Raw genomic sequence first — 22,601 nt, 5'->3', positions numbered from 1 at the left:
GCACTTAAAAGAGCTATTGGAAGAGTTCTGTGCTGAAAAACTGGAAATCTGCAACTTTAGACATCATACGCGTATGATGTCTTAGGACCTAAACAGAGACTAAAATTGAAAATTTGACATTGCCAGAGTGTTTAGAAGGGGGGTTTTACCCTAAGATCAACTTAAAACAAGAGCATTAACACTCAAAGAAACCCAAAAAGACAAGTCGGAGTCCAAGAAACGCAAAGAATAGGAAATTTTGGATTCAAATCTTGTTTTTACATTCAAACCTGACAAAAACACTTGAAACTCAATTATAAACATTGGAGAAGGCTTAAAACCAAAAATAGTCAAAATCTGGGACAAAAGATATCATACGCGTATAATGTCTTTTGGCACATCCACTGCTTATTTTTGATATCTGACCTGACAAGATTGTTACAGGCACTGTAGGAAGCATAAATATCAAGTTTGGACCCAAATTGATAAAAAAGACATCATACGCGTATGATGTTTTTGACCTAATTTTGGACATATTTTGATACTTTGCTAACACAGATCCATTGTAATAGCTGTCTAGAGATTATATTTCAAGTTTCATCCCATTTGGATCACAATTGACCCAAAAAACAAGTCAAAAGCGGAAAATTGCCAAGAAAAGCCTAAATTAGCCATAACTTGCTCAAACAGAGTTCAAACTGAATTGTGTGAGTGAACAGAGCATAAAGGGGCCACTGAGAGTGAGCATAACCAAAATAGTCAAAATCTGTGAAAAAAGACATCATACGCGTATAATGTCTTTTTCAGCATAACTGCGACAAAATTCTCACTTGATGAAACAGAAGTTGTCCAACTGACAAGATTAAACAGTTGACCAAGTATTTTTCAGTTTGGATCAATTCTGACCACAAAAACTTGAGGAAAACAAATTGCCGAGACGGAAAAGTTAAAGTCCTTCAGGGGAATTGATGAATTTGAGATCGGGCAGGAATCTCCGGAATAATCAACCAAAACAAGGGGAACCAGCAAGTGTCATATCCACCGGGGGAAGTGTAAACCAAAGTTGGGTGCAACCATTAGAGCCGATCTTTGAAGGAAGTGTCTCTGATACTTCTTCGGAGAGATCTTACGAGATTTTCACCGAAAACTTGGAACACTTGAACCTGAACAACAGAGAAAATATGGCAGCAGGATCATCAAACCCTTCCGCCACCATGAAGTTATTGTTCATAAAATACCAGTACGACAATGAGCAAGGTGCCAAGATCTACAAAGATGGAATGGACCGCTATTGTGTAAAGATAGAAGAGAGACCTAGTGAGTTCAAGGACTTAGTGCCTGTGAGCTATAGCGGAGATAGATATCTAGATGACGAGGGTACCATGTACTTGGTAGTCCTAAACCCTAATATTGTGGACAAGTGGGGATTGATGGGCACCAAAGCCAAAATAGATGAAGAACTCGAGGAGAAAGCACCAATAATGAACTTCTCTAATGCGAGGTTAAGAAGAGAGAATGAAACTACAAGGATCAACACTGATAACATCTATGTGGGGCTATACAAATATAATAATGGGGAGCAAGATCTCTATTATAGATGTGAAGAACCCTACACCGGAGAGTTGACAGACAAAAAAAGACTCTATGTCTTTACCTACACAGAGGGATCAGAAGTGAAAATTGCCGCTTACGACAAGTATGGGAGGCAATACTTAACAATGGGCAAGAGAGAATTCGAAGGATATACATACTTTGGGGGACCACTACATCAGTATTATGTTACTTCTAGCTCACATAGACCAGCACCAACAACTGGAGTGCAAAACTCAATGACAACAGGAGGACAAAGAACTCAGGTTGCTGACTCTTTCAGTCAACCTTGGGACTCGAAGCTCGGACCAATGGGATCATTACATTCCAGAGAATCAATGGAGACGAATCGAGGTAGTGCAGTTCCAATCCCCACCTATACCACTCCAGGTCCAAGGTTTGAAGCGGAACCATCACATTTACCTCCTAGTAGTAGATTCAGGGCGGGGGAACCGACAAGGGTAACCCATGAAGTCCATGATGCTAGAGAAAGCTTTAGCCGGGACACAGGAGCAATGAGACTGGTAGCAGACCATAGACGTATGAGACCATCTCAAGTCGCGAAGTGTATGCCAAAGAAGTATGGTGGTTCAGGAGATCCGTATGCACATGTGTCACTCTTTAAGCAAGTCTTAAGAGCTGAGCAGATAACAGATTTCCATACACAATACGAGGGATTTGGTCTTACTCTAGAAGGTACTGCATTGACATGGTTTCAACCAATGAACATAGGGGGATTCCATGACATTGACCATTTGCTAAGAGAGTTTGCTGAGGAATTCTCAAAACGAGGGATTAAGCACAATACGGTCTCACAAATATATGCTTTTAAACAGAGAGAACACGAAAAGGTGAAGGAAGCTTCACTTCGCTTCAAACAATACATTGAGAGATGTCCAGTACGTGAACGACCACAAGATGACAGACTATCTGTTCTCTTTATTGAGGGACTGAGGAACGACACTCTCAAGAAGGACTTGCACTTGAAAGCTTGTACAAGTTTCGAGCAAGTAACGAGAGAGGCATTGTACTTAGTGGATAACTGTACGGTTTATGGAGAGGTGTCAGCGGATACAGATTTTGCATCCAGTAGCTCCTCCTCCGTAGCGAGCGAGACTATCACTAAAAAGAATGTTCAAACAACAACCATGCCAAATGTAGAGCAAATGATAGAAGATGCTCTAAAAAAGATGGCACCACACCAAAAACCATTGCCAAAAACACTGAAATGGTGTGCTATTGAACAAAAATGGACAAATCATCCAACAGAGGAGTGTTATTACAACAAAGGGTATGTAAGGGAGCGCCAGTACGCACCTCCTGCTCAATTAGCACCACCTCAGATACATCCAGTACCTCGATACCCAACGGGAAGTGTACCAGGACCTATGGGGATAGAAAGACCGCAACTGGTATTGGGACAACAACCACCTTTACCAGGAGCAAGACCAGTGGGCATTAGATATGCACCAACCTTAGAGAATCAGGAAGAACAAGCCTTAGTGCCTGTTCAAGCCTATTATGAAGAATCTGGTGCACACATGTCTCCAACTATGTATTACCCACCAGAAGAACCCAAACAACCAGAACCATGGGGCATGATTGGGAATGTTGGAATACCAACAATTACAAGTGCTTCTGATGAAGAGAGATACAATTTGGACGCAAGAACATTGATGTTCATAGCTCATGGAGGGTTAAGAGGACAAAGACCATCCTATCCACAAAGGACGAATCAAATGGGACCAAGACCAGCACTAGGACCCTGTTACAAGTGTGGAGGTGACCATCTGATGAATGTTTGCCCACATACGGAAATCATTAGAATTAACGCTTATTGCACTGAGTGTGGGGTTACTCACTTCATTGAGGATTGTTCAAAGAATCCAAACAAAGTGCAAAAGACGACATTGAATATGCTAGAAACTATTCCTACCAGCAGTGGGTCTGAAAATGAAACTCTGATACCAACGCAAGTTGTTACTAGAGCTCAAGCTAAGAAAACCACTAGAGAACCTGAGAATGGAAAGTTAGCGACTGAAGTGGTTAGTCAAGGACCGCGGAGTCAGAAAAACACATGGAAAGCTAGAAAAGCACGCATGAAGTTGAGAAAAGAACGTGAAGACGCTATTCTAGCTGAGGAACTAAAGCAAACTAAAGCTAGATTAGAAAAACTTGAGAGTCAAAACGGGAAACGAGAGATGAGCCCGGAAAGAACGAAACAAAAGAGTATCAAAGAAACAACAAGCTTAAGCTCAGGGGGATCAGTGCTAGTCGACAAAGTACACGAACCATTGGACGCACTAATGAGAGCTTACGAAGCTAGGTTAAAGAACAACCAAACACAAGAACAGAGGTGGATTACATACCCAAACGCGGAATTGGAAAAGCAGAGACTTGAAATGTGCCAGAGAATGATCGAGACTGCACAAGCCTTATTAGAACCACCAAAAGAAACAATGAATTGTGGAAAGGAAAACCCAATTCAGCAAGAGACTATCGTTTCACGGGTAGCTGAAAAGACTCCCAGTGCACAAAAGCCTGAAAATACACAAAAGGATGACCGCATAGTATTGAACACAACCGATCAGGAGATAGAGAGTTTTCATCCAGTCATACAGAGGATTTACGGAAAAGATGAGGATTACAATGAATTTTGGAAACAAGTGAGAGAGGCAAACTTCGCAAACGAGCTAAGTTGCCAAGCTAATCAGACAAATTGGAAAAAGGACATCAGGAATCCTCCCATAGTGGAATTTGAGGCAGGATCTCAAGTGGACTTGGATCTGCAAACTTACTGGGGAGATGGGGGCTCTGTTGGAACAATGGAGAGCAAACCTCATTCACTGAAAACCTTACCTTCATACTTAGGAGAGTATGAAGCAAAATCCGAGATTAGAGCATTTCCCTCACGAAAATCCTCATCAGAAAAAGTCATGGACTCGCAAGGATTGATAGAGATTTTGTCAACACCAGTGACATGCACTATCACTTTAGCTGAGCTTTTGAGGCTAAGACCACATATGTGGACCACTGTAGGAAAATGCTTGGAGAAATTCGGGATAAAAGATCCAACATCGAGAGTGCAAGAGAGCATAGAGGAGCTGAGCAAGCCACAAAAGAACGCTAAGCCTGTACCCTTAAACAAGGTCAGAGAGTATTGCGAAGGTGAAGAGGGGAATACAACCTTACCAGTTGAATTCCAAGGAGTGAAGACGATGGCAATACTAGACAGCGGAGCAGGGGTAGCCATTGCTACAAAAGAAATTTGGAAAAAATGGGGGAAACCAGCAATAAGGAAGACTAGGTTGAAACTCCAATTAGCAGATGGACACATGGAGAAACCTATGGGGTTATTAGAGAAAGTTGTAGTGACTTCTTGCGGCATTGAATACGAACATACTTTTGCTATTGTCGATTTTGCCAAGGAGAATAACTATGATATCATATTGGGAAGACCATTCATGAGACAGTTGAAAATGGTCCAAGATTGGGGCTACGATCACATATACTTGAGAAATATGGAAACCACTACACGTGTGAACCTGAAAGACCATAGCTACAAAGATGTGAACCGAACACTGGTAGAGGAGTTTGATTCAGCTACTTTGGCGGGATCCGAATTTCCAGCTTGGTTAGGTAAACCCAAGGAGTTATGGATGTGTGGAGCTTCGAAATGTGGAAGTCTGAAACGAGAAGAATGTGTTTTAGAAAGGGCTATCGAAGACGAAACTTATGTAGGAGAACCCTTTCCAGAGGACACGTTTGAACCATTAGAATGGACACACATTCTAGCAACCCTAGATGTTTGTGCAATTCCGGATGGTCCCACAACGAAATTTTGCGACAAGGACGGGTACGACGTGGTTCCGTATTTCATGTTGAGAACTGTACTCGAAAAAGAAACTGAAAAGAACGATACACTGGAAAAGGAAGATGAAGAAGAGGTGTTTCACGACATTCCCAATCATCCAGAGTGGGGAAATGAAGCAGACAACGAGTCAACGAACAATTCAAGCGAAAACGAAGAAACTATAACGGATGTCCGATTTTATGATTTTCCGAACCAAACTAAACAACGCCAGAAACACTATAGAGCAAAGAAAAAAACAAAAGGGGTTAGAACCAATCCGATGCCTAGAATAAGAGGAAAAAATCAATTCCTAATGCTAGTAAAGGCTGAAGATTGTGTTAAGGATAAGATTTCTGGAAGAATGAGAGGCAGTGATCAAAAGAGCTTACGAAAAGACAAAAGAGGCTCAAGAAATCAAGTTCAAAAGAATGGAACGAAAACTGAAACAGAAAAATCAGAAAAGAACAAGCGCAACAGAGAATACACGGAGTCCAAGTTAGAATGTAGAAACAAGTACAGAGAGCTCAAGAAAACTCTGAAGGAAGTTTGGACGACAGAAATTGAGAGTGGAGAGGACGAAAACGTCAAAATCAAGGAAAACATGGATGTTCCCTCTCACTATAGGAAATTCACAATAGAGGATAGGAAGGTGATATTAACCCCACCTATTCGAGAGAGGAAGGAGAACGAATCTTATGACAGACCGGAGGATGCAAAAAAAGTTGATTTAGCAGCTCCAGGTGAGCCACCTAGACCGGTCTACATAGCCACAGATTTGTCTCCAGGCGAGGAAGAGAGACTTTTGAGTCTTCTCAGAGAGTATAGGGATGTGTTTGCATGGTCTTATAAGGACTTAAAGGGAGTTGACCCATCGATATGCCAACACTCAATCCCACTAAAACAAGACGCAAAGCCTAGCAGACAGAGACCATACACATATAATGATACTTTTGCTAAGCGAATCAAGGAAGAGATAGATAAGCTTTTGGATTAGTGGATGCAGAGTGAAAAAGTATTTGTTGCCGCTAACACAAGACATGCTTCTCAAAATACATCAAGAACAGCTGCGTGTCCAGAAAAAGAAAAAGATTGAGGAGGAAGCGCAAGCCGAGGCGAAGGAAAGAATGGAGAAAAGAAGACTACTGCGTCAGAAGCAGCGCAATGAAGGAGCAATACGAATAAACGCAGTCAGTATAACAGAAATGGATAATGACAAAGAAGAACCTATCATTGAATGCAAAGTAGGAACCAACCAAATCAAAGCCAGAGCACTATTGGATTCAGGAGCTCAAGCTAACCTACTTTCACTCAGTTTGTATAGACAATTGACAAATGACACTAAACTACAAACTGCCAAGCAAGAGTTAAAGAGTTACTCTGAGAATTCAATCAAAACTGTCGGATGCACAGTTTTACATATACAGATTAACCAATATGTGTATCCTCATATGTTTTACGTGGTTGAAGACCAAGCTACACAACATCCATTATTGCTAGGACAACCATGGCAGAAGCAATATAATGCAATGATTGACTGGAGTTCTAATTCAGTGCTTATCAAATACGAAGATGAAAGTCAATCAGTTAAGTTCACCAAAGGAGAAGAGCCAACTCCAAAGGACGAATCCAAAGACAAAGATAAACAACAACCAGAGAAAAAGAAGAAGCACTGGCAACCAAAAGTTTCTATACAACCGGATTACTCTTCGACGAGGAATTCTCAACAGTGGATAAGGAAGACAAGCAATAATATAACAGCTCAACCTTGGAAAAAAACGGAGTCAAAGTTGGTATGGAGACCAAAAAAGGCTGTGCCAGAGAACACAAAGGTGGAAAACAGAGTCTTCAATACCAGACAACAGAGTGATTCCAGACAATCAAGGACAGTGAAACAGATCTGGATTCCACAGAAGTTCATGACGGCACAAAGCTATAGCAAGCAAATTTGGATCCCAAAGATTTGTAAACAGGAACTCCCTTCAATACAATCAACGGAAACTCCTAGGTATTTCAAGGCGAGGAAATCAACACACAGAACAAAGCAGGTTTGGGTCGCAAAGAGTTTGTGGCAAGCACAAGCAAAGCGGAAGCAGGTTTGGATTGTGAAAAAAGACAACAAGGTAATGAAGAATCCATCTACTGATTCTACTACCGAAGTGCCAAAACCAACCCAAAACCCGACCACCAATCCTTCAATCAAACAAAGAGCAGCTTTATTGGAAAGACTGTTGTATCATCGCTCTACAATTGCATTGGGAACTTATGACCAAAACAACTACAATGCTTCACCCACAGACACTTCATAGTCGTCCGGGAGGACTCAGACTAGGAGGGGGGGAGGTATACATGAGCTACAAAGCAGCTACAAGCGGAAAAAACAAAGAAAAACAAAAATTATATTACAAGGGCAGTGTCTTACATGATTTTGCAATTTTTTATGTTTGATTGCGGATATTGATAATATTTATGCCCTTATATACCTTGTTTTGCAACAAGAAGAGATCAAATGATGAATTTGGGTCTCTAGATGTGTAAATATCACTAAATAAGAGTGTTTTTGGAGCTAAAAAGTGGTAATCCAAGTCCAGAAATCACAAAGAAGTGTATATTCATATACACAGGGTTACCAGCTATTTATCGTGTATGTTTGGAATTTTTTGGCTTCAATTTGCTATTTTCCTTTATTTTTTATGATTTTCTTAATAAAAATAAAAGAAAAATAAAAAAGCAGGTGAAATGAGATCGGAAAAAAGAAAAGAATAGACGGTGATGATCCTAATGACAAGGGCAACCCATGGTAAAAATGGGGTACAATTCTGGAAAAGTTGCGGACAGCGCGAAATGACAGAATTTTGGCAAAGTGGACAGATTTCTCAGAAACAGGTCAAACGGAGTCCAAATTGAGAAATTTCAAATCCTAAAGTGCATTTCACGACGAGATAGGAGCACATGTCAAATTTGGTAACAAGTGATCCGGGAAGCCCGAAGTTAAGTATTTTTCACTTCACTATCAAGCTCATTTCCACTATTACCTTCTTGGAGAGAGCAAAGAGCACACAGGAGCATCCGACCTTCTACCGCCTTCTATGACTGCTACGAGAGCTCAGAGGACACCAGACATGAGAGGTAGACTCGTTGCCATAAGCTTTTGATGCTTATCGTTAACTTTTGTCGCGAAAACTCACCAAAACCAAGAAACAAGAACAGACGGGGAATGGGGAGGAACGCTAGGTAGGGGCACAACCGCCTAACCAAACCTTGCAAGAACTTAGAGGTGGGTTACCCTAGTATAGGAGATGAGTTTCTAGCACTCAAAGCTCGAGAAAGAACGACTGGAAAAACCCTAGGTCAACAGAGCCTGCAAGAGGCAAACAGAAAAAAGTTGTCGGAACGACACAAAACTTCTCAGGAAGCTTAACAACATCGAGGGCAATGCAACCATGGAGTATCTCCGGGTTTGGATCACCAAAAGTAGGTCGGAACAACCGATTCGGCGGCGGACACACAAAGCGTCATTTTGGCATAACGGCTAAAATTGACGACCAAATGACATGAAACTTCACAAGCAGCTTCAAATATACATGGATGACTTATGTTTGCAAGCAAAACCCAAAAGAAAGCTGATTCACTTACCGATGGTGAAAAAGACGCTTTCGGGCAACCAAATGGAGAAAGATGGAGAACGGGGAGCCAAAGTCAAGTTCAACCAAATAGGTGGCTTCACAACATATCCAATGAGCTGGAAATGCAACTCTCGAGAAGAAAAGTTGAAGAAATTCAACTCCAAGGCAAAAAGACGACTTCGGAGACAGAAATGCCTATAAGGGGGCTTTTTAGCTAAACTGATGACTTTTTAAGTTGAAAACTAGTTAGCAGGGCTTAGGGCACTAGCACAAAGCATTCTTTGCACAAAAAGACCAACATTTCAAGAAAAGACATCATACGCGTATGATGTCTCACAACATGATTTTCACATCCATTTCAACATTTGAGTGCATAGCATCATTCCACATGTTAATCACATCCTATGAACCAAGTATCATGAGAATTGGAGTTAGAAAACCCAAGGAAAACCAAAAAGACGCAAAGTAGGCCATAAAATTAATTTTTGGTCCTAATTTTGTCAAAATAACTCCAAACTCATTGAAACTTTGTAGGATTGTTGATTAACATATCTACAAGCTATCTGGAACCAAAAAGCACCATTTTGACACAAAAGACATCATACGCGACGCGTATGATGTCTATTTGCACTTACAGAGCCAAAAATGCTCATTTGTCATCATACATCCATTATATATATCTAATACATGCTACATATGAAGTTTGGAACCATTTGGTCAAGTGGATCACCCCATTAGCCCAATTAAGAGAAAATCCTTCATACAAAGCCTATTTTTGTCCCAAATCCAACATATTCAAGTCCAAACCAAGATTTGAGTATAAACAGTCCTTCACTAGCACATGGAGAGTCCACAGAACCAATCCCATGAAAAATTGATGAAAAAGACATCATACGCGTATGATGTCTCCAGAGCCATTTTTAGTCCAAATTCTATCCAAACTTGATAAATCCACTGAATAAGCCTATCTAAAGCCAAAACCAAGCTTATAGAAAAAATTGGTCCAAAAATGCACTAAAAGACATCATACGCGTATGATGTCTCACTATGTGATTTTGGCACCTCAGGGCTTCAACAACCAAACAGAAGTGTTCTACATGCCATTTGAAAGTAATCCACCAAGTTTTACCCAATTTGGATCGTAAAATCCAATTCCCTTTCAAAATTTTGCCAAGAGCCTGAAATGGACTAAACTGGCCAAAACTTGACCAAATGGGATCCAAACTCAAATCCAAGCATATGATACTCATGTATACACTATCAGTTACAAGCACAACCAATATGAAGTCATTCTGACACAAAAGACTGTTGAGAGGCACATGTTAGAAACTGACTCTGAATAGCTAAGTCGGATTTTGACTTATCGGATATTTACTGAGCTGTATTTTGCTAAGTCGGATGTAACTGTCTTTCAGTTGCAGTCTGCTGAATGTCTTGTGACTGGGTAGTTAAGTCGGATTTATCTATAAAAGTGGGAAATGTATCTGCGCACGAGGTATCTGTTCTCTGATATGAATGTGATGATGATGGTGCAGTGCAGCAACTATTCAGTGTATTTTCTGCTTACTCTGATATTTTTGAGTAGTCATGTTTACTGTGTCTGAATTGTTGTTAATGAAGTATGGTGGAGTAGATGGTTATTCTTGCTGTGTATGATGTTCATGTGTTGACCTAACCCACAACACATTTGGCGATCCGCTGGGTTAACGTTTATTTTCAAGTAATGATGCATGTCAGAGGGAGACAGGAGAGTAGGAAGAGTGTACTACACAAGGGCTCAAGCACAGGCTGGAAACATTGATCCATTTAACTATGATCATGACAATCAGCAATCACCCGATGCTCAGGGGCAGCAACCTGTAGACCAAGGAGGGGTAGGATCAGGAGCAGCAGGAGAAGAGAGAGTGAGGCAATTTATTGGAGCTTTATTCCTGGCAAGAAGAACCACCAAGAGAAGGATCCAGTTTGACCCACTTCAGGGGGCTACCAGGCAAAGACCTAGGAGACCACCACAACCCATTCCAATGGCTCAACCACCACCCAACCCAAAGGTCAAGGCAGCCAAGTTTAGAGCAGAGAGTAAGGAAGATGCTGACTGTCATGTGGCACAGTTTGAAACTAAGTGGCAGGCAAGTGGCTATCAGGTGATGTATGCTGATGGAGTAAAGATGGAACAGTTTGCTGCCACATTGGAAGGAAAGGCCATGAGTTGGTTCAGCCAATATGGCATTGCACATTTTGCTACTTATAATGCTTTGAAGCAGGCATTTCTGCAGAGATTTAGAAAGGAGAAGACTCCGACTGATGTCCTGAGAAAACTCAGAGACATTAAGCAAAATAAGATGCTGGTTGAAGACTATGCACAGAAGTTCAGAATTTTAGTAGAAAGATTGCAGGGGAATGAAAGACCCACTAATGAAATGTTAGCAGGTTATTTTTTGAAAGGATTGAGAAGCAGCTTAAAGGGAGCAGTAGCTAGCATTGATATTGCTGGAGGTCTGGATGACCTTGTTACTGCTGCTGCAAGGGTGGAGAAGAGGCTTGGCATGACCAAAGCAAAAGGAAAAGAAGACAGTGACTCAGATTCAGAAGAAGCATCTGAAGACACAGATTCCAGTGGGAACTCAGATTCAGACTCACCATCAGACAGTGATGAGGAAACAGAAAAAAGAAAGAAGAAACAGAGCAGTAAGAAGAAGAAAGTCAAGCAAAAGCAGAGTATTGAGCAAGATTTGGTAGGCAAACTTAAAAAGTTTGGTTATTCTGTTGTAGCACCTAAAGAAAAAGTGTATTGTCACATTTGTGAAAGGGATGGACATAGTACTGCTAGCTGTTGGTATAATCCAAAGAATAGAGGGCAGACAGCACCTAACATAGGAAGAGGAAGACCAGAAATTGGAGCAAATCAAGCAGTACCATTTAGGGGAAGACCACCATTTCAGAGGACAAGACCTCCTAGACCTCCTTGGAGAGAGCAGGAGAACAATAATAATAGGAGACCCTGTGTGTACTGTGGTGCACCAGATCACTGGGTAGGTCCCAATTGTGCTTTATGGGTGAAGCATAAGGAAGAAAGGGGAATGCCCATTGTGAGATATAATCAGCCCAATCAACCTGAAAATCAGCAACAGCAGCAACAGCAGCAGCAGCAAAATCAGCCAGCAGCTCAGGCAAATGTAATCTTGTTTGATGTGTTTTCTCAGGATAAGCAAATTCAAGATATTGACCAAGAACAGGAGCAGCAAAGGAATGAAGAGGAACATCAATGGGCTTGTGACTGTAACCAATGTGTGCAGAAGGATCATGTTGAAGTTCTAGCAGTGACTAGGTCTAAGGATAAAGCACCTTTGGATTGGAAGGAGCAAAAAGGGGTAAGAGACCAGGTTACAAAAAGGATTGCCAAACACCAGGCAAAGCAGGTGGATATTGAGGATGACCCAAAAGAAAAGGAAGAGCAGAATAATGGGAGTAAGGAGGTGGAAAATAAACAGGATAAGGATTGGTTTGAAATACTTATTAGCTCACCTCTTCAATTATCTTTGGATCAGTTGTTGCAATTGGTTCCAGCTTTCAAAGACAGATTGTTCAGAAAGCTGCAGAACCTGAATGGACTTGGCACAATGGACAGGCAGTTTTATTCAGCAGCAGCAAATAGAATTGATCCAGCAGATGTGGACTTTGTGGTACCAGTTATTAAAGTACACTTTCTTGGAGAAAATTTTGATGATGTGTTATTGGATGGAGGCTCTGGGGTGAATATTTTACCAGAGGCAGTGTACAAAAGAATGGAGTTGGGAGCTATGGCTCCAGCACCTTTTCAGGTGAAAATGGCAGACCAATCTAGGGTACAACCTTTGGGAATTCTCAAAGCACAGGAAATTCAGGTGTCAGGATTATCCTTTTTTGTTAATTTTGTGGTACTCAGAATGTCAGACTCAGCAGCTGTATATGAAATGCTATTAGGAAGGCCTTGGTTCAGATTGGCTAAAGTAAGACAGGACTGGGGAGAAAATGTTGTCATATTGAAAAAAGGGAAAAAGAAAGTAACCATACCTATGAGGGGAAGGAAGATGGTTCCATTAAGTGAGAAACCACTGTTTGCTCAGACTATTAATTTTGCTGATGAGGTCACAGATGACCAAGAGGAAGAGTTCTTGAAGGCCAATCCAACTGTTGTACCTGTGTTTGAAGTAGATGTGGAAAGCATGTTACAGCAGGGTAAGAAACAGGATGAGCCAGATACAGGTTTAGCACCAGGACAGACAGTGCAGGGTAAGGAACTGTTACAGTTGGTGGACCAGAAATATGCTATGTCTGATAAGGAACAGATTCAGCAGGAAGAAAAGGAGGCCAGGGATATGGCTGAGAAAATTTATGAAAAGAAGTTTGGGGCATCAAGCAGGGTAGAAAAGGAGGAGCTTCAGGAGCTAAATTTCGGAACAGAGGCAGAACCAAGAATGGTCAGAGTGAGTGCACACATTCAAGGGGAATTTCTGGCACAGCTGTTGCAATTATTGGTTGATTATAAGGATGTGTTTGCTTGGGATTATTCTCAGGTGAGAGGCATTGACCCAATACTACATCAACATAGGATTAATTTGAAAGAGGGTGCAAAACCAATTGTGTAGCAAAGATATAGAATGAATCCTAACTTTGCCAAACAGGTGAAGGAGGAGCTTGATAAGCTCCTGGCAGTAGGGTTCATTAAACCTGTACATGAAGTATCATGGTTGTCTCCTATACTGGTTGTGCCAAAGGAAAATGGAGCCTTAAGAGTATGTGTGGATTATAGAAAATTGAATGCAGCAACCATTACTGATCCCTTTCCTATGCCATTTTGTGATGCTGTGTTGGATGCAGTAGCTGGTCATGAAATGTACAGCTTTTTGGATGGATTTTCTGGCTATAATTAGATTAGTGTTGCTGAGTCGGATCAGCATAAAACAGCTTTTATAACTGAATGGGGAGCCTTTGCCTACACAGTGATGAGTTTTGGGTTAACCAATGGACCACCTTCATTTAATTTGTTGCTCATAAGGTGTTTGAACCTTACTTACAGGACTTTATGAGAGTCTTTGTGGATGATTTCTCAGTGTTTGGAAAGAAGGATAAACATCTGCTACATCTGAAGCTCTGTTTTGAAAGATGCAGACAATTCAGGATGGCTCTGAATCCTTATAAAAGTGTAATTGCTGTGAGGAGTGGAATACTTTTAGGACATGTGGTGTCAGAAGCAGGAATGGCTATAGATGTCAAGAAAATAGAAGCCATTCAAGCAGCACCAGTTCCTACCAATGTTAAAGAGTTAATGAGGTTTGTTGGACAGACAAAGTGGCACTCCAGATATTTGAGGTATTTGTCTAATGTATGCTTGCCATTAACTCAATTAACAAAGAAGGATGTGGCATTTGTATGGGATGAACCTCAGCAGAAATCATTTCAGATGTTGAAGAAAATGATATCAGTAGCACCAATTTTGCAGCCACCTGATTGGTCATTGCCTTTTCATGTGTTTGTTGATGCTTCGGATATAGCAATAGGAGCTGTACTGATGCAGGAGAAGGAGAAGGGATGGTTCAGACCTGTGTACTATGCAAGCAGGGTTCTCACAGGTGCAGAAAGAAACTATCCTGTGACAGAAAGAGAAGCTTTAGGGATGGTATATGCATTGAATAAGTTCAGGCATTACTTGTTGGGGAACAAGATAGTTTTTCATGTTGATCATCAGGCCTTGTTGTATTTGATCAAGAAGCCACTTCTTACTGGAAGGCTTGCAAGATGGATGTTGTTATTGCAGGAGTTTGACTTTCAGATTGAGCATACTCCTGGGAAGGAGCATGTAATTGCAGATTATCTAAGCAGGATTGAAACAGGTGAAGCACCTACTGGGGTAGATGATGCACTTCCTGATGCTCAGCTGTTTGATGTGCAGACCGCTGTGACTGAGTCTTGGTATGATCAATTGCTGATGTTTTTGACTGATGGAACTATACCAAGGGAGTTCAATGCTGATCAGAGAAGAAAATTTGCACTGAAAACCAGACCCTATTTAGTTATTGCAGGGGCACTATATAAGAAAGGCATTGATCAAGTGATAAGAAGATGTGTGCCAGAATTTGAGCAAAGTGCAGTCTTGCAGGAAGCACATTCAGGCACAGCAGGAGGGCATTTCTCTGGAGATATTACAGGGAAGAAGATTTTGCAGGCTGGATTATGGTGGCCCACAGTTTTAAAGGATGCACATGATTATGCCAAAAGATGTGTAATTTGTCAGAAAACAGGTCAACCTGATTCAAACAGGGATAGGATGGGGGATCATCCTATTTTGCCTTTGGAACCTTTTCAAAAGTGGGGTTTGGACTTTGTAGGACCTGTCAAACCAACTTCCAAGAGGGGATGCAGATACATTTTAGTGGCTACAGATTATTGCACTAAGTGGGTAGAAGCAGTAGCATTGAGGGATAATAAAGCTTCAAGTGTGGCCAGATTTCTTTATCATAACATTATGACCAGGTTTGGGTGTCCAGTGGAGCTGGTAAGTGACAGAGGAACTCATTTTCTGAATGAAGTAATTTCAGAGCTAACAAGGACACATATGATTATGCACAAGAAGTCTACAGCATATCATCCACAGGCTAATGGTCAGGCTGAGAGCTCCAACAAAACACCGATAAGGATTTTGAAAAAGATTGTGACAGAGAATCAGAAGGATTGGGATGATAAGTTGGATTCTGCCTTATGGTCCTTTAGAACAGCTTTCAAAGTCACTACTGGTATGACACCATTCAAGCTGGTGTATGGGCTGGAAGCTGTGGTGCCTATGGAGTTTGTGGTACCAAGTTTAAGAGTCTCAGCAGAGAAGCAGTCTCCAAAGTTGTCAGTACTACACAGGAACAAATATCTGATGCAGCTGGAGGAGGATAGGTTGGTAAGCTCTTACATTACTGAAGTCATACAAAGAAGAAGACAAGCATGGGTGACCAAGAATGTGAAGTTCAAGATCTTTCAGGTTGGAGATTGGGTAATGTTGTACAACTCTAAGCTGGGACCACATCCTGGTAAATTGTCATTGAGATATCAGGGACCATATCAGATTGTGCAGGATAAAGGACAAGGGACATTCATCATAGCTGATGTGTTTGGTACAAGAGTGGAAAAGGCAGTTAATGGTTTCAGGCTGAAGAAATTTCAGGGAAAGCCACCTCATTTGGACTGGCCAAGTGTAGCCTGCATAACTGTAATACCCCTACAGCCAGGAGATTCAGAATCAGCAAAAGGAAAAGGAAAAATGCTGGTTTGCATGGATTTGAGGAGGTCTTTTCATAGTATCCCATATAATTCACGGGTTGGAGGAAGTAGGCAGTTCCAAAGTGCACATCCGATTCAACATTGTAGATGTTGGAAGAGTACCTGTGTCGGAACTGACCAAGTCGGAATTTTTAATAAGAAATTATTAGGCCGGACTAATAACTTCGGGGAGTGTGCTGAAAAGAAGTTTCGTAGCACTTCAAGGATACTGGGTGGAGATATGTGTGCATGGTGCAGCGAGTATAATCATACATGCAACAAAAGTTTAGTACACATGCAGCAGCGCGGAGCATTCGGGTTTTCGCTTGAAGAAGCTTTATTCAGTCCTGCCATGCCGAAAGCAAAGCAATTGATGGCCATGCAACCACAACCTGATGAGGAGCAGACTGAAGGTTCGGGGCGACGTTTGAGAAGCAAAGCTTTGCCTATGCGGCTTGACGTAAGCAGTGCAGACGAAAACAGTGACTCTGCAGAAGAGGAAACGCCAATGCCGACTCCTGTGTCAGAAGGTAAGGTGATGCAAACATTAATGGATCCTTTTATGGATTTCAAAGTTGACATAGATTGTCAGGCAGAGCGCAACGCCATATGGTTGCAGCAGGTAGGATTGTATGAGTTTGCCATTCTGCCTTGGGAAGAATGTAGAAACAATGTATATGCAAAGTCTCAGTTGGAAATACTTAGGAAGACTAAGGGGAGAGTGTCACCGCATGTGGTACTCAATGTGGAGTTGGTGTCTGAGGTGTTCAAGCTGTCTTTGCATCCTAATACACCTATTCCAAAGTGTTCAGAGGAAGCACTGAAAAAGGAGTTTGGTCCAAGAGAAGGAGGCAGGCAGTATTACATGTTAAAGAATGTGGCATATGCTAGGAGAGAGCAGCTTAAGTGGTACTTGGAGAGGCTATGCTTTATTGTGAAGTTTGATTATATGTCAAAAGAAAACTTTGCACCATTAAGCTATGCAGAGCAGGGAGGAGAAGTGAGCTGGGCTCACTGGGTGTATGAAAAGTTGGCAGCAGAGATTCATTCTTCAGACAAGAGGAAGACACAGGCAAATAGTAGGTTATGTGGTTACTTGTCAGCATTGTTTTTTTTTGCACAGAGAGTACAGAATGGTGAAGCAAGGTGGCCTGTGAAAGCAGAAAAACTGGTGCAGGAGAAGCAGCAGCCAGTTCAGATTGAGCATCCCATCATGGTGCATTCTGAAAAGACAGGATTTGTGAAGTTTAATGCTAAGCATATGGAGGCTTATGAGGATTTGGTGAAAGCCAAATATACTCCAGGAGAGGCCTTTGAAGAAATCACAGCAAAAATGCAGTTTGCAGAATTTGGTACCATGGATGTTGATTCACCAATGCAGGTAAAAGCAGAGGAAACACCAATAAAGCTTGGTAAGGCTTTCACATTATCCAACAAGAGGAAGAAGTCTGAACCAGTCAGCAGAGTGTTTTCCAGATTAGACTTTAGTGCTGAGGAAGTCTCTGGAGTATCAGTAGATACTGGGAAATTGGACAGTGATAAAGTAGTTCAGATGCTGCAGCAGGTGCAGGAATTTGTGAGGCAGCAGAATAATATGCTGAAGGTTCAGAGTATGCAAGCTGAAAGGAATGCAGAAAAATTGATGGAGTTTAAAGGACAGGTGTCACAGGTGAAAGAGTTTGAAGAGCAGATAGCTATGATGAAAGTAAAGTATGAGCAGGATATGGAGGAAACAGTGGGGAAACAGAAGATGGAGTTAGCAAAAGTGAAGAGATCATTGGGGGAGTTTAAGCAATGGACTGAGAAAGTGGAGGCAGCGGTTGCTTTGGAATTGGAAGACATGGCAAAGAGGAATGCAGAGTTACAGGTCACTGTGGAGATGCAGAGGTTGAGATTGGAACCTTTGCAGATATTAGAGCAACAGATGTTGGCACAAGAGGAAATTAGCTTGAGTGCAGTATTAATGAAAGAAGGAGAAGTGTCTATTCTCAAGCAGCAGTTAGCTTTGGTTGCACAGGAGATGTGGCAAAAGACCAAGGAAAGAATGAGATTTGTCATTAAGTATCCATATGAGGTGTTAAAGGCAGGGTTAGTGCATGAGGTAGAAGCACAATTGTTGAAGGAAGTGGAGGAATTGCAAAAGGAGAGAGACTGTTTGAAGCAGCAGGTTCAGCAGATGGAAGAGAATAAGAGACAGCAGTTTGCAGAGGCAGAAAAGAAAGAGGAGAATTTTACTAATAGTTTTTTGATGCAGGATGTAGCTGAGGAGAAAGTGGCAGAAGAGCAGATTGATACTGAGATTGCAGATAGAGCACAAGAGGTGGAAATGGGAAAAGCTGATGCAGCAGAGTCAGATGCAGTAAAGGAAGCAGAGCTGGTGGATCATAAAGTGAATGCTGAGGACCAGAGTAAGGAAGAAGCTGTGCAGCAGAGGTTGGATTCCTGATCAAGGGATATGTGGATCCGGGTCAGATTTCTGCGAAATCTACCACCGGGGCGTGCCATGTGTTGAGAGGCACATGTTAGAAACTGACTCTGAATAGCTAAGTCGGATTTTGACTTATCGGATATTTACTGAGCTGTATTTTGCTAAGTCGGATGTAACTGTCTTTCAGTTGCAGTCTGCTGAATGTCTTGTGACTGGGTAGTTAAGTCGGATTTATCTATAAAAGTGGGGAATGTATCTGCGCACGAGGTATCTGTTCTCTGATATGAATGTGATGATGATGGTGCAGTGCAGCAACTATTCAGTGTATTTTCTGCTTACTCTGATATTTTTGAGTAGTCATGTTTACTGTGTCTGAATTGTTGTTAATGAAGTATGGTGGAGTAGATGGTTATTCTTGTTGTGTATGATGTTCATGTGTTGACCTAACCCACAACAAAGACATCATACGCGTATGATGTCTCAAGCATGTTTTTGAGCCCAGTTTGCATATTTTTTCACCTACATTGCATCCTTAGGCCCTGAATAGCTCATGTTTCAATTTTCAAGTCATTTGAATAGTTAAAAGCTTCATTTCGGCTTTCAGTACTAAAAAGATGCTAACTTCTGAAATTGGAGTTACAGGATCCATGGATTCCGCTAAGTCATCGGCAACTAAGAGAAAAAGACCAACCATCAAGGATGCTCTTGCAGAAGCAGAACCTTTTGATATTCCAACAGAAACCCTCAAGCCAACCAAGACTTGGGTGGAGGAAGCAGTACTAGAAAAAGAAGGAATAAAGATCTACCAGGGGACTTTCAGAGATCCTCAAGGGCAATCGGTCGATGTACCTATGATCCCACGAGAATTAGTGGATTATAGCAGATCAGAGAACATCAGCAGATACCTGGAAAGGGTTGAATTACACAGGTTCTTCACCTTGAGACGATCAGGTGTGGATACAAGAAGAGTGTACGAGTTGGCAACATCCATTCAGAAGGATGGGAAAGCCACATTGACAGCCATGGATGGAGAGAAAGTAGAAGTACAGATCACTCCACAGCTCATTGCTGATGCATTGAAGCTGAACAACAAAGGGAGCTCTGTCAGGGAAAGAAGGGAGGCTATAGAGGTTTATGGGTCCAAGAAACAGAATGCAACTTATGGAGATATGGTAGACCAAAGAGCGGCAACCCTTTGCCGACTGTACAACCAATTTCTCCATATTTGCAGTAAAAGACCGCAAAAGTATACGACACCGCCCCATGCCATTGCAACTACCATCACATGGGCACTGAAGAGCAACATGCCAAAAGAGGTGAATTATGCTCAATACATCCACGAGCAAGTAATTGCCATGCACAACGAGAAGCCAAAGTATATAGGAGGAGCTGAAGTTCTGACAAGAATAGCTTATGAAGCTATTGGAGCCAGAGATCAAGGGCCACGGGTTCCCTCCCAGAATGAGTGGCTTAGAGAAGCCGATGAGGAGGAAGAACAGCAAGAAGTATCCAAGAGGGTGTCCACAAGAGCACGCCAAAAACTAGAAATAGTTTCAGAACCTGAAGAGGCTATGGACGAGCCGCTCAAGAAGAAAGCGAAGAAGAAGGCTGATCCCAAGCAAACCAAAAGTCAAAAAGCCGCAAGAATGGAAAGGCTGGTGGAGCAGTTTAGAGCGGAAAGAGCTCTAAAGGGGGACTTTGAAGAAATGTGGGTGCCAGACCCCACTAAAGTCGGAACCAGCTCAGCCAGGCCACATGTTGATCAATATGATCAATATATTAGAGCTTATGAGGAGTCGGAGGCCATACTAGAGCAGCAACCTATCGAGCCTTATACTGAAGAGGAAGTACAGCTTTTAAAAGCTGAGCTGGAAAAGGACGACAAGGAGAAGAAGGAAGTAGATGAGTCTACTGAACTTCGAGAGAAAGACGGGCAAGCAAACAAAGGGAAAGCCAAGATGACTGAAGACAATCAGCCCTCCTTTACTGATGTACCAAGCCCGAAGAAGACGGAAATTATTGTGGAGGAGACCACAATAGAAATAGAAACAGAAGTTATGGAAAAGCCGGAGGCCGGGACAAAGGAAAAGGAGATAGATCCAGTTCAGCAAAAGAAAGATGATTATGAGGATCTGGTAGCGATCGGATACAGTGAAGAAGAGGCCTTGGAGGCAGTTTATGGGATATCCCTACGAAAACAAGATGATCGGAAAGGGACGAAGAAAAAGACAAAGGGTACAATGGAGAGTGAAGAGAAAATGGATGAACAGAACATACTAGAAGAGCCGAAGCCATTGGAGGTGGTGGCAGAAAGAGCTGTCAAGTTGACAGATGAAGATGAAAAAGACATGCACATGGTGCATGAACTGCTCAGCAAGATTAAAGAAAGATCCAGAGCAAAGGAAGTAGCAATTGAGACAGCAAAACAAAAGGAAGCAGAGTTGCAGAAGAAGTTAGAGAATGCTATGACTGAATCAGAAAGTCATAAAGCATCACTCTACGACGCAGAAAACGAGAGAGACGGCTTGATACTCCAACTAGCCGAAGCTTCAAGAGAGGTAACAAGTTCACAGGAAGCAAAGGAGCGAATAGAAGATGAGTTGGAGGCAGCCAAGGATGAGCTCATTGAGCTAAGGGAAAGAGTTGAACTTCAAGAAAGGACAATCACGAGACTCAGGACCACCCCTAGAGCTAGCAGAGCAGGAACAAAACAAGAGGGAGCCCTCGTACCAGCTCTGGAAGATCAGGTCAGAAGTTTGCAAAGAGAGCTAAGGTTAGAGCAAGTGCAAAGATTGCACATGGCGGAGGGATCATTGGCTGCAGAGGAGAGGCTCACATCAGAAAACCAAACAGTAAGGACAGAAAATGAGGCCCTCCGCAAACAGCTCCAAGACCTCCAAGAGAAACAAAGAAGAGAAACAGAGACACCACAAGAAGAAGCAGGGGGAGCAGCCATAGAGCTACCAGAAACTGGAGAGGCAACCACAATTGAAGATCCAGCCCCAGTTCAAGAGGTGGCCTCAACTTCAGGAATCTCTGAAGAAGAAGAACAAAGGCTCCAGGACCAAATAGAAAAGTCAACAGAGGAAAGTGCCAAGGCGGAAATGGAATGGGAAAGGAGACTCCTCATCTCCATTAGACTTCAAGGTTTAGACACAAAAGTGCTCCATGAAGAGTGGATGCAACCCAGCCTGCCTTTCCCTCTGATGAAATTTGAAGTGATAAAGACGAAAAAGAGAATAGAGGAGGAGCAGTATGTCGCTCTTTACGAAGGTGACATCACAAAGGATGAACAATCAAAGAAGATTGTAGATTCTCAACCTAGATGGAGGAAAGGTTGGCTGAACAAATACCCAGCCTACCTCATCTACTTGGTAGAGGCTCCAAAGGAGATTCGGGAGGATGCAACCTTCTGCCCGGTGCCAAGAGTCAGAAACTGGAAAGAGCATGGCAGGATTGCAGAAAAGAAGCCAAATTGGCTTAATTACCCAAGGATGCCAGGACCAAAGGCAGGAGAGAGAATAGGTAAAGCCTACATGGTGAAAACCCTAACGGGCACCATCAAACTCTTTACTGGCTCTCCTGACCTTTCGTGTCAGATGATAAAGAAAATCTGCAGGACTCTCTTAGCATGCATTGAAGTGTTCGCGCCAGATAAAGCCACGACCTCAAGTCTACTATCGACGGCCGACACAGTGACGGATATGATGTATGATCTTTCATTGCAGCCATCACCAAAGGTGTTACATCTCTTATACCAAAGAATTATGTTTTTGCCTAGCTTCCACATGCAAACATTCGAAGAAGCTTTCTACACCGGCTTTTTCACTCACGAAAGCAA

At 42.1% G+C, this 22,601-nt stretch overlaps 1 protein-coding gene across 1 annotated transcript; it reads left to right on the top strand.

The window, feature by feature from the left end:
- Window positions 1–16,627: 16,627 nt before the first annotated feature.
- On the top strand, window positions 16,628–18,778 carry LOC147452551 (uncharacterized). The gene is made up of 3 exons (XM_086518966.1): window positions 16,628–16,852; window positions 17,456–17,614; window positions 17,714–18,778. The coding sequence occupies exons 1-3, from the start codon at window positions 16,628–16,630 to the stop codon at window positions 18,776–18,778; spliced, it is 1,449 nt and encodes a 482-aa protein (XP_086375092.1).
- Window positions 18,779–22,601: the final 3,823 nt, after the last annotated feature.

Source organism: Adiantum capillus-veneris, chromosome 8 (genome assembly GCF_014529385.1).
Source record: "Adiantum capillus-veneris isolate H3 chromosome 8, ASM1452938v2, whole genome shotgun sequence".
NCBI classification, from domain to species: Eukaryota; Viridiplantae; Streptophyta; class Polypodiopsida; order Polypodiales; family Pteridaceae; genus Adiantum; species Adiantum capillus-veneris.
This window is presented reverse-complemented; position numbering and strand designations above follow the sequence as displayed.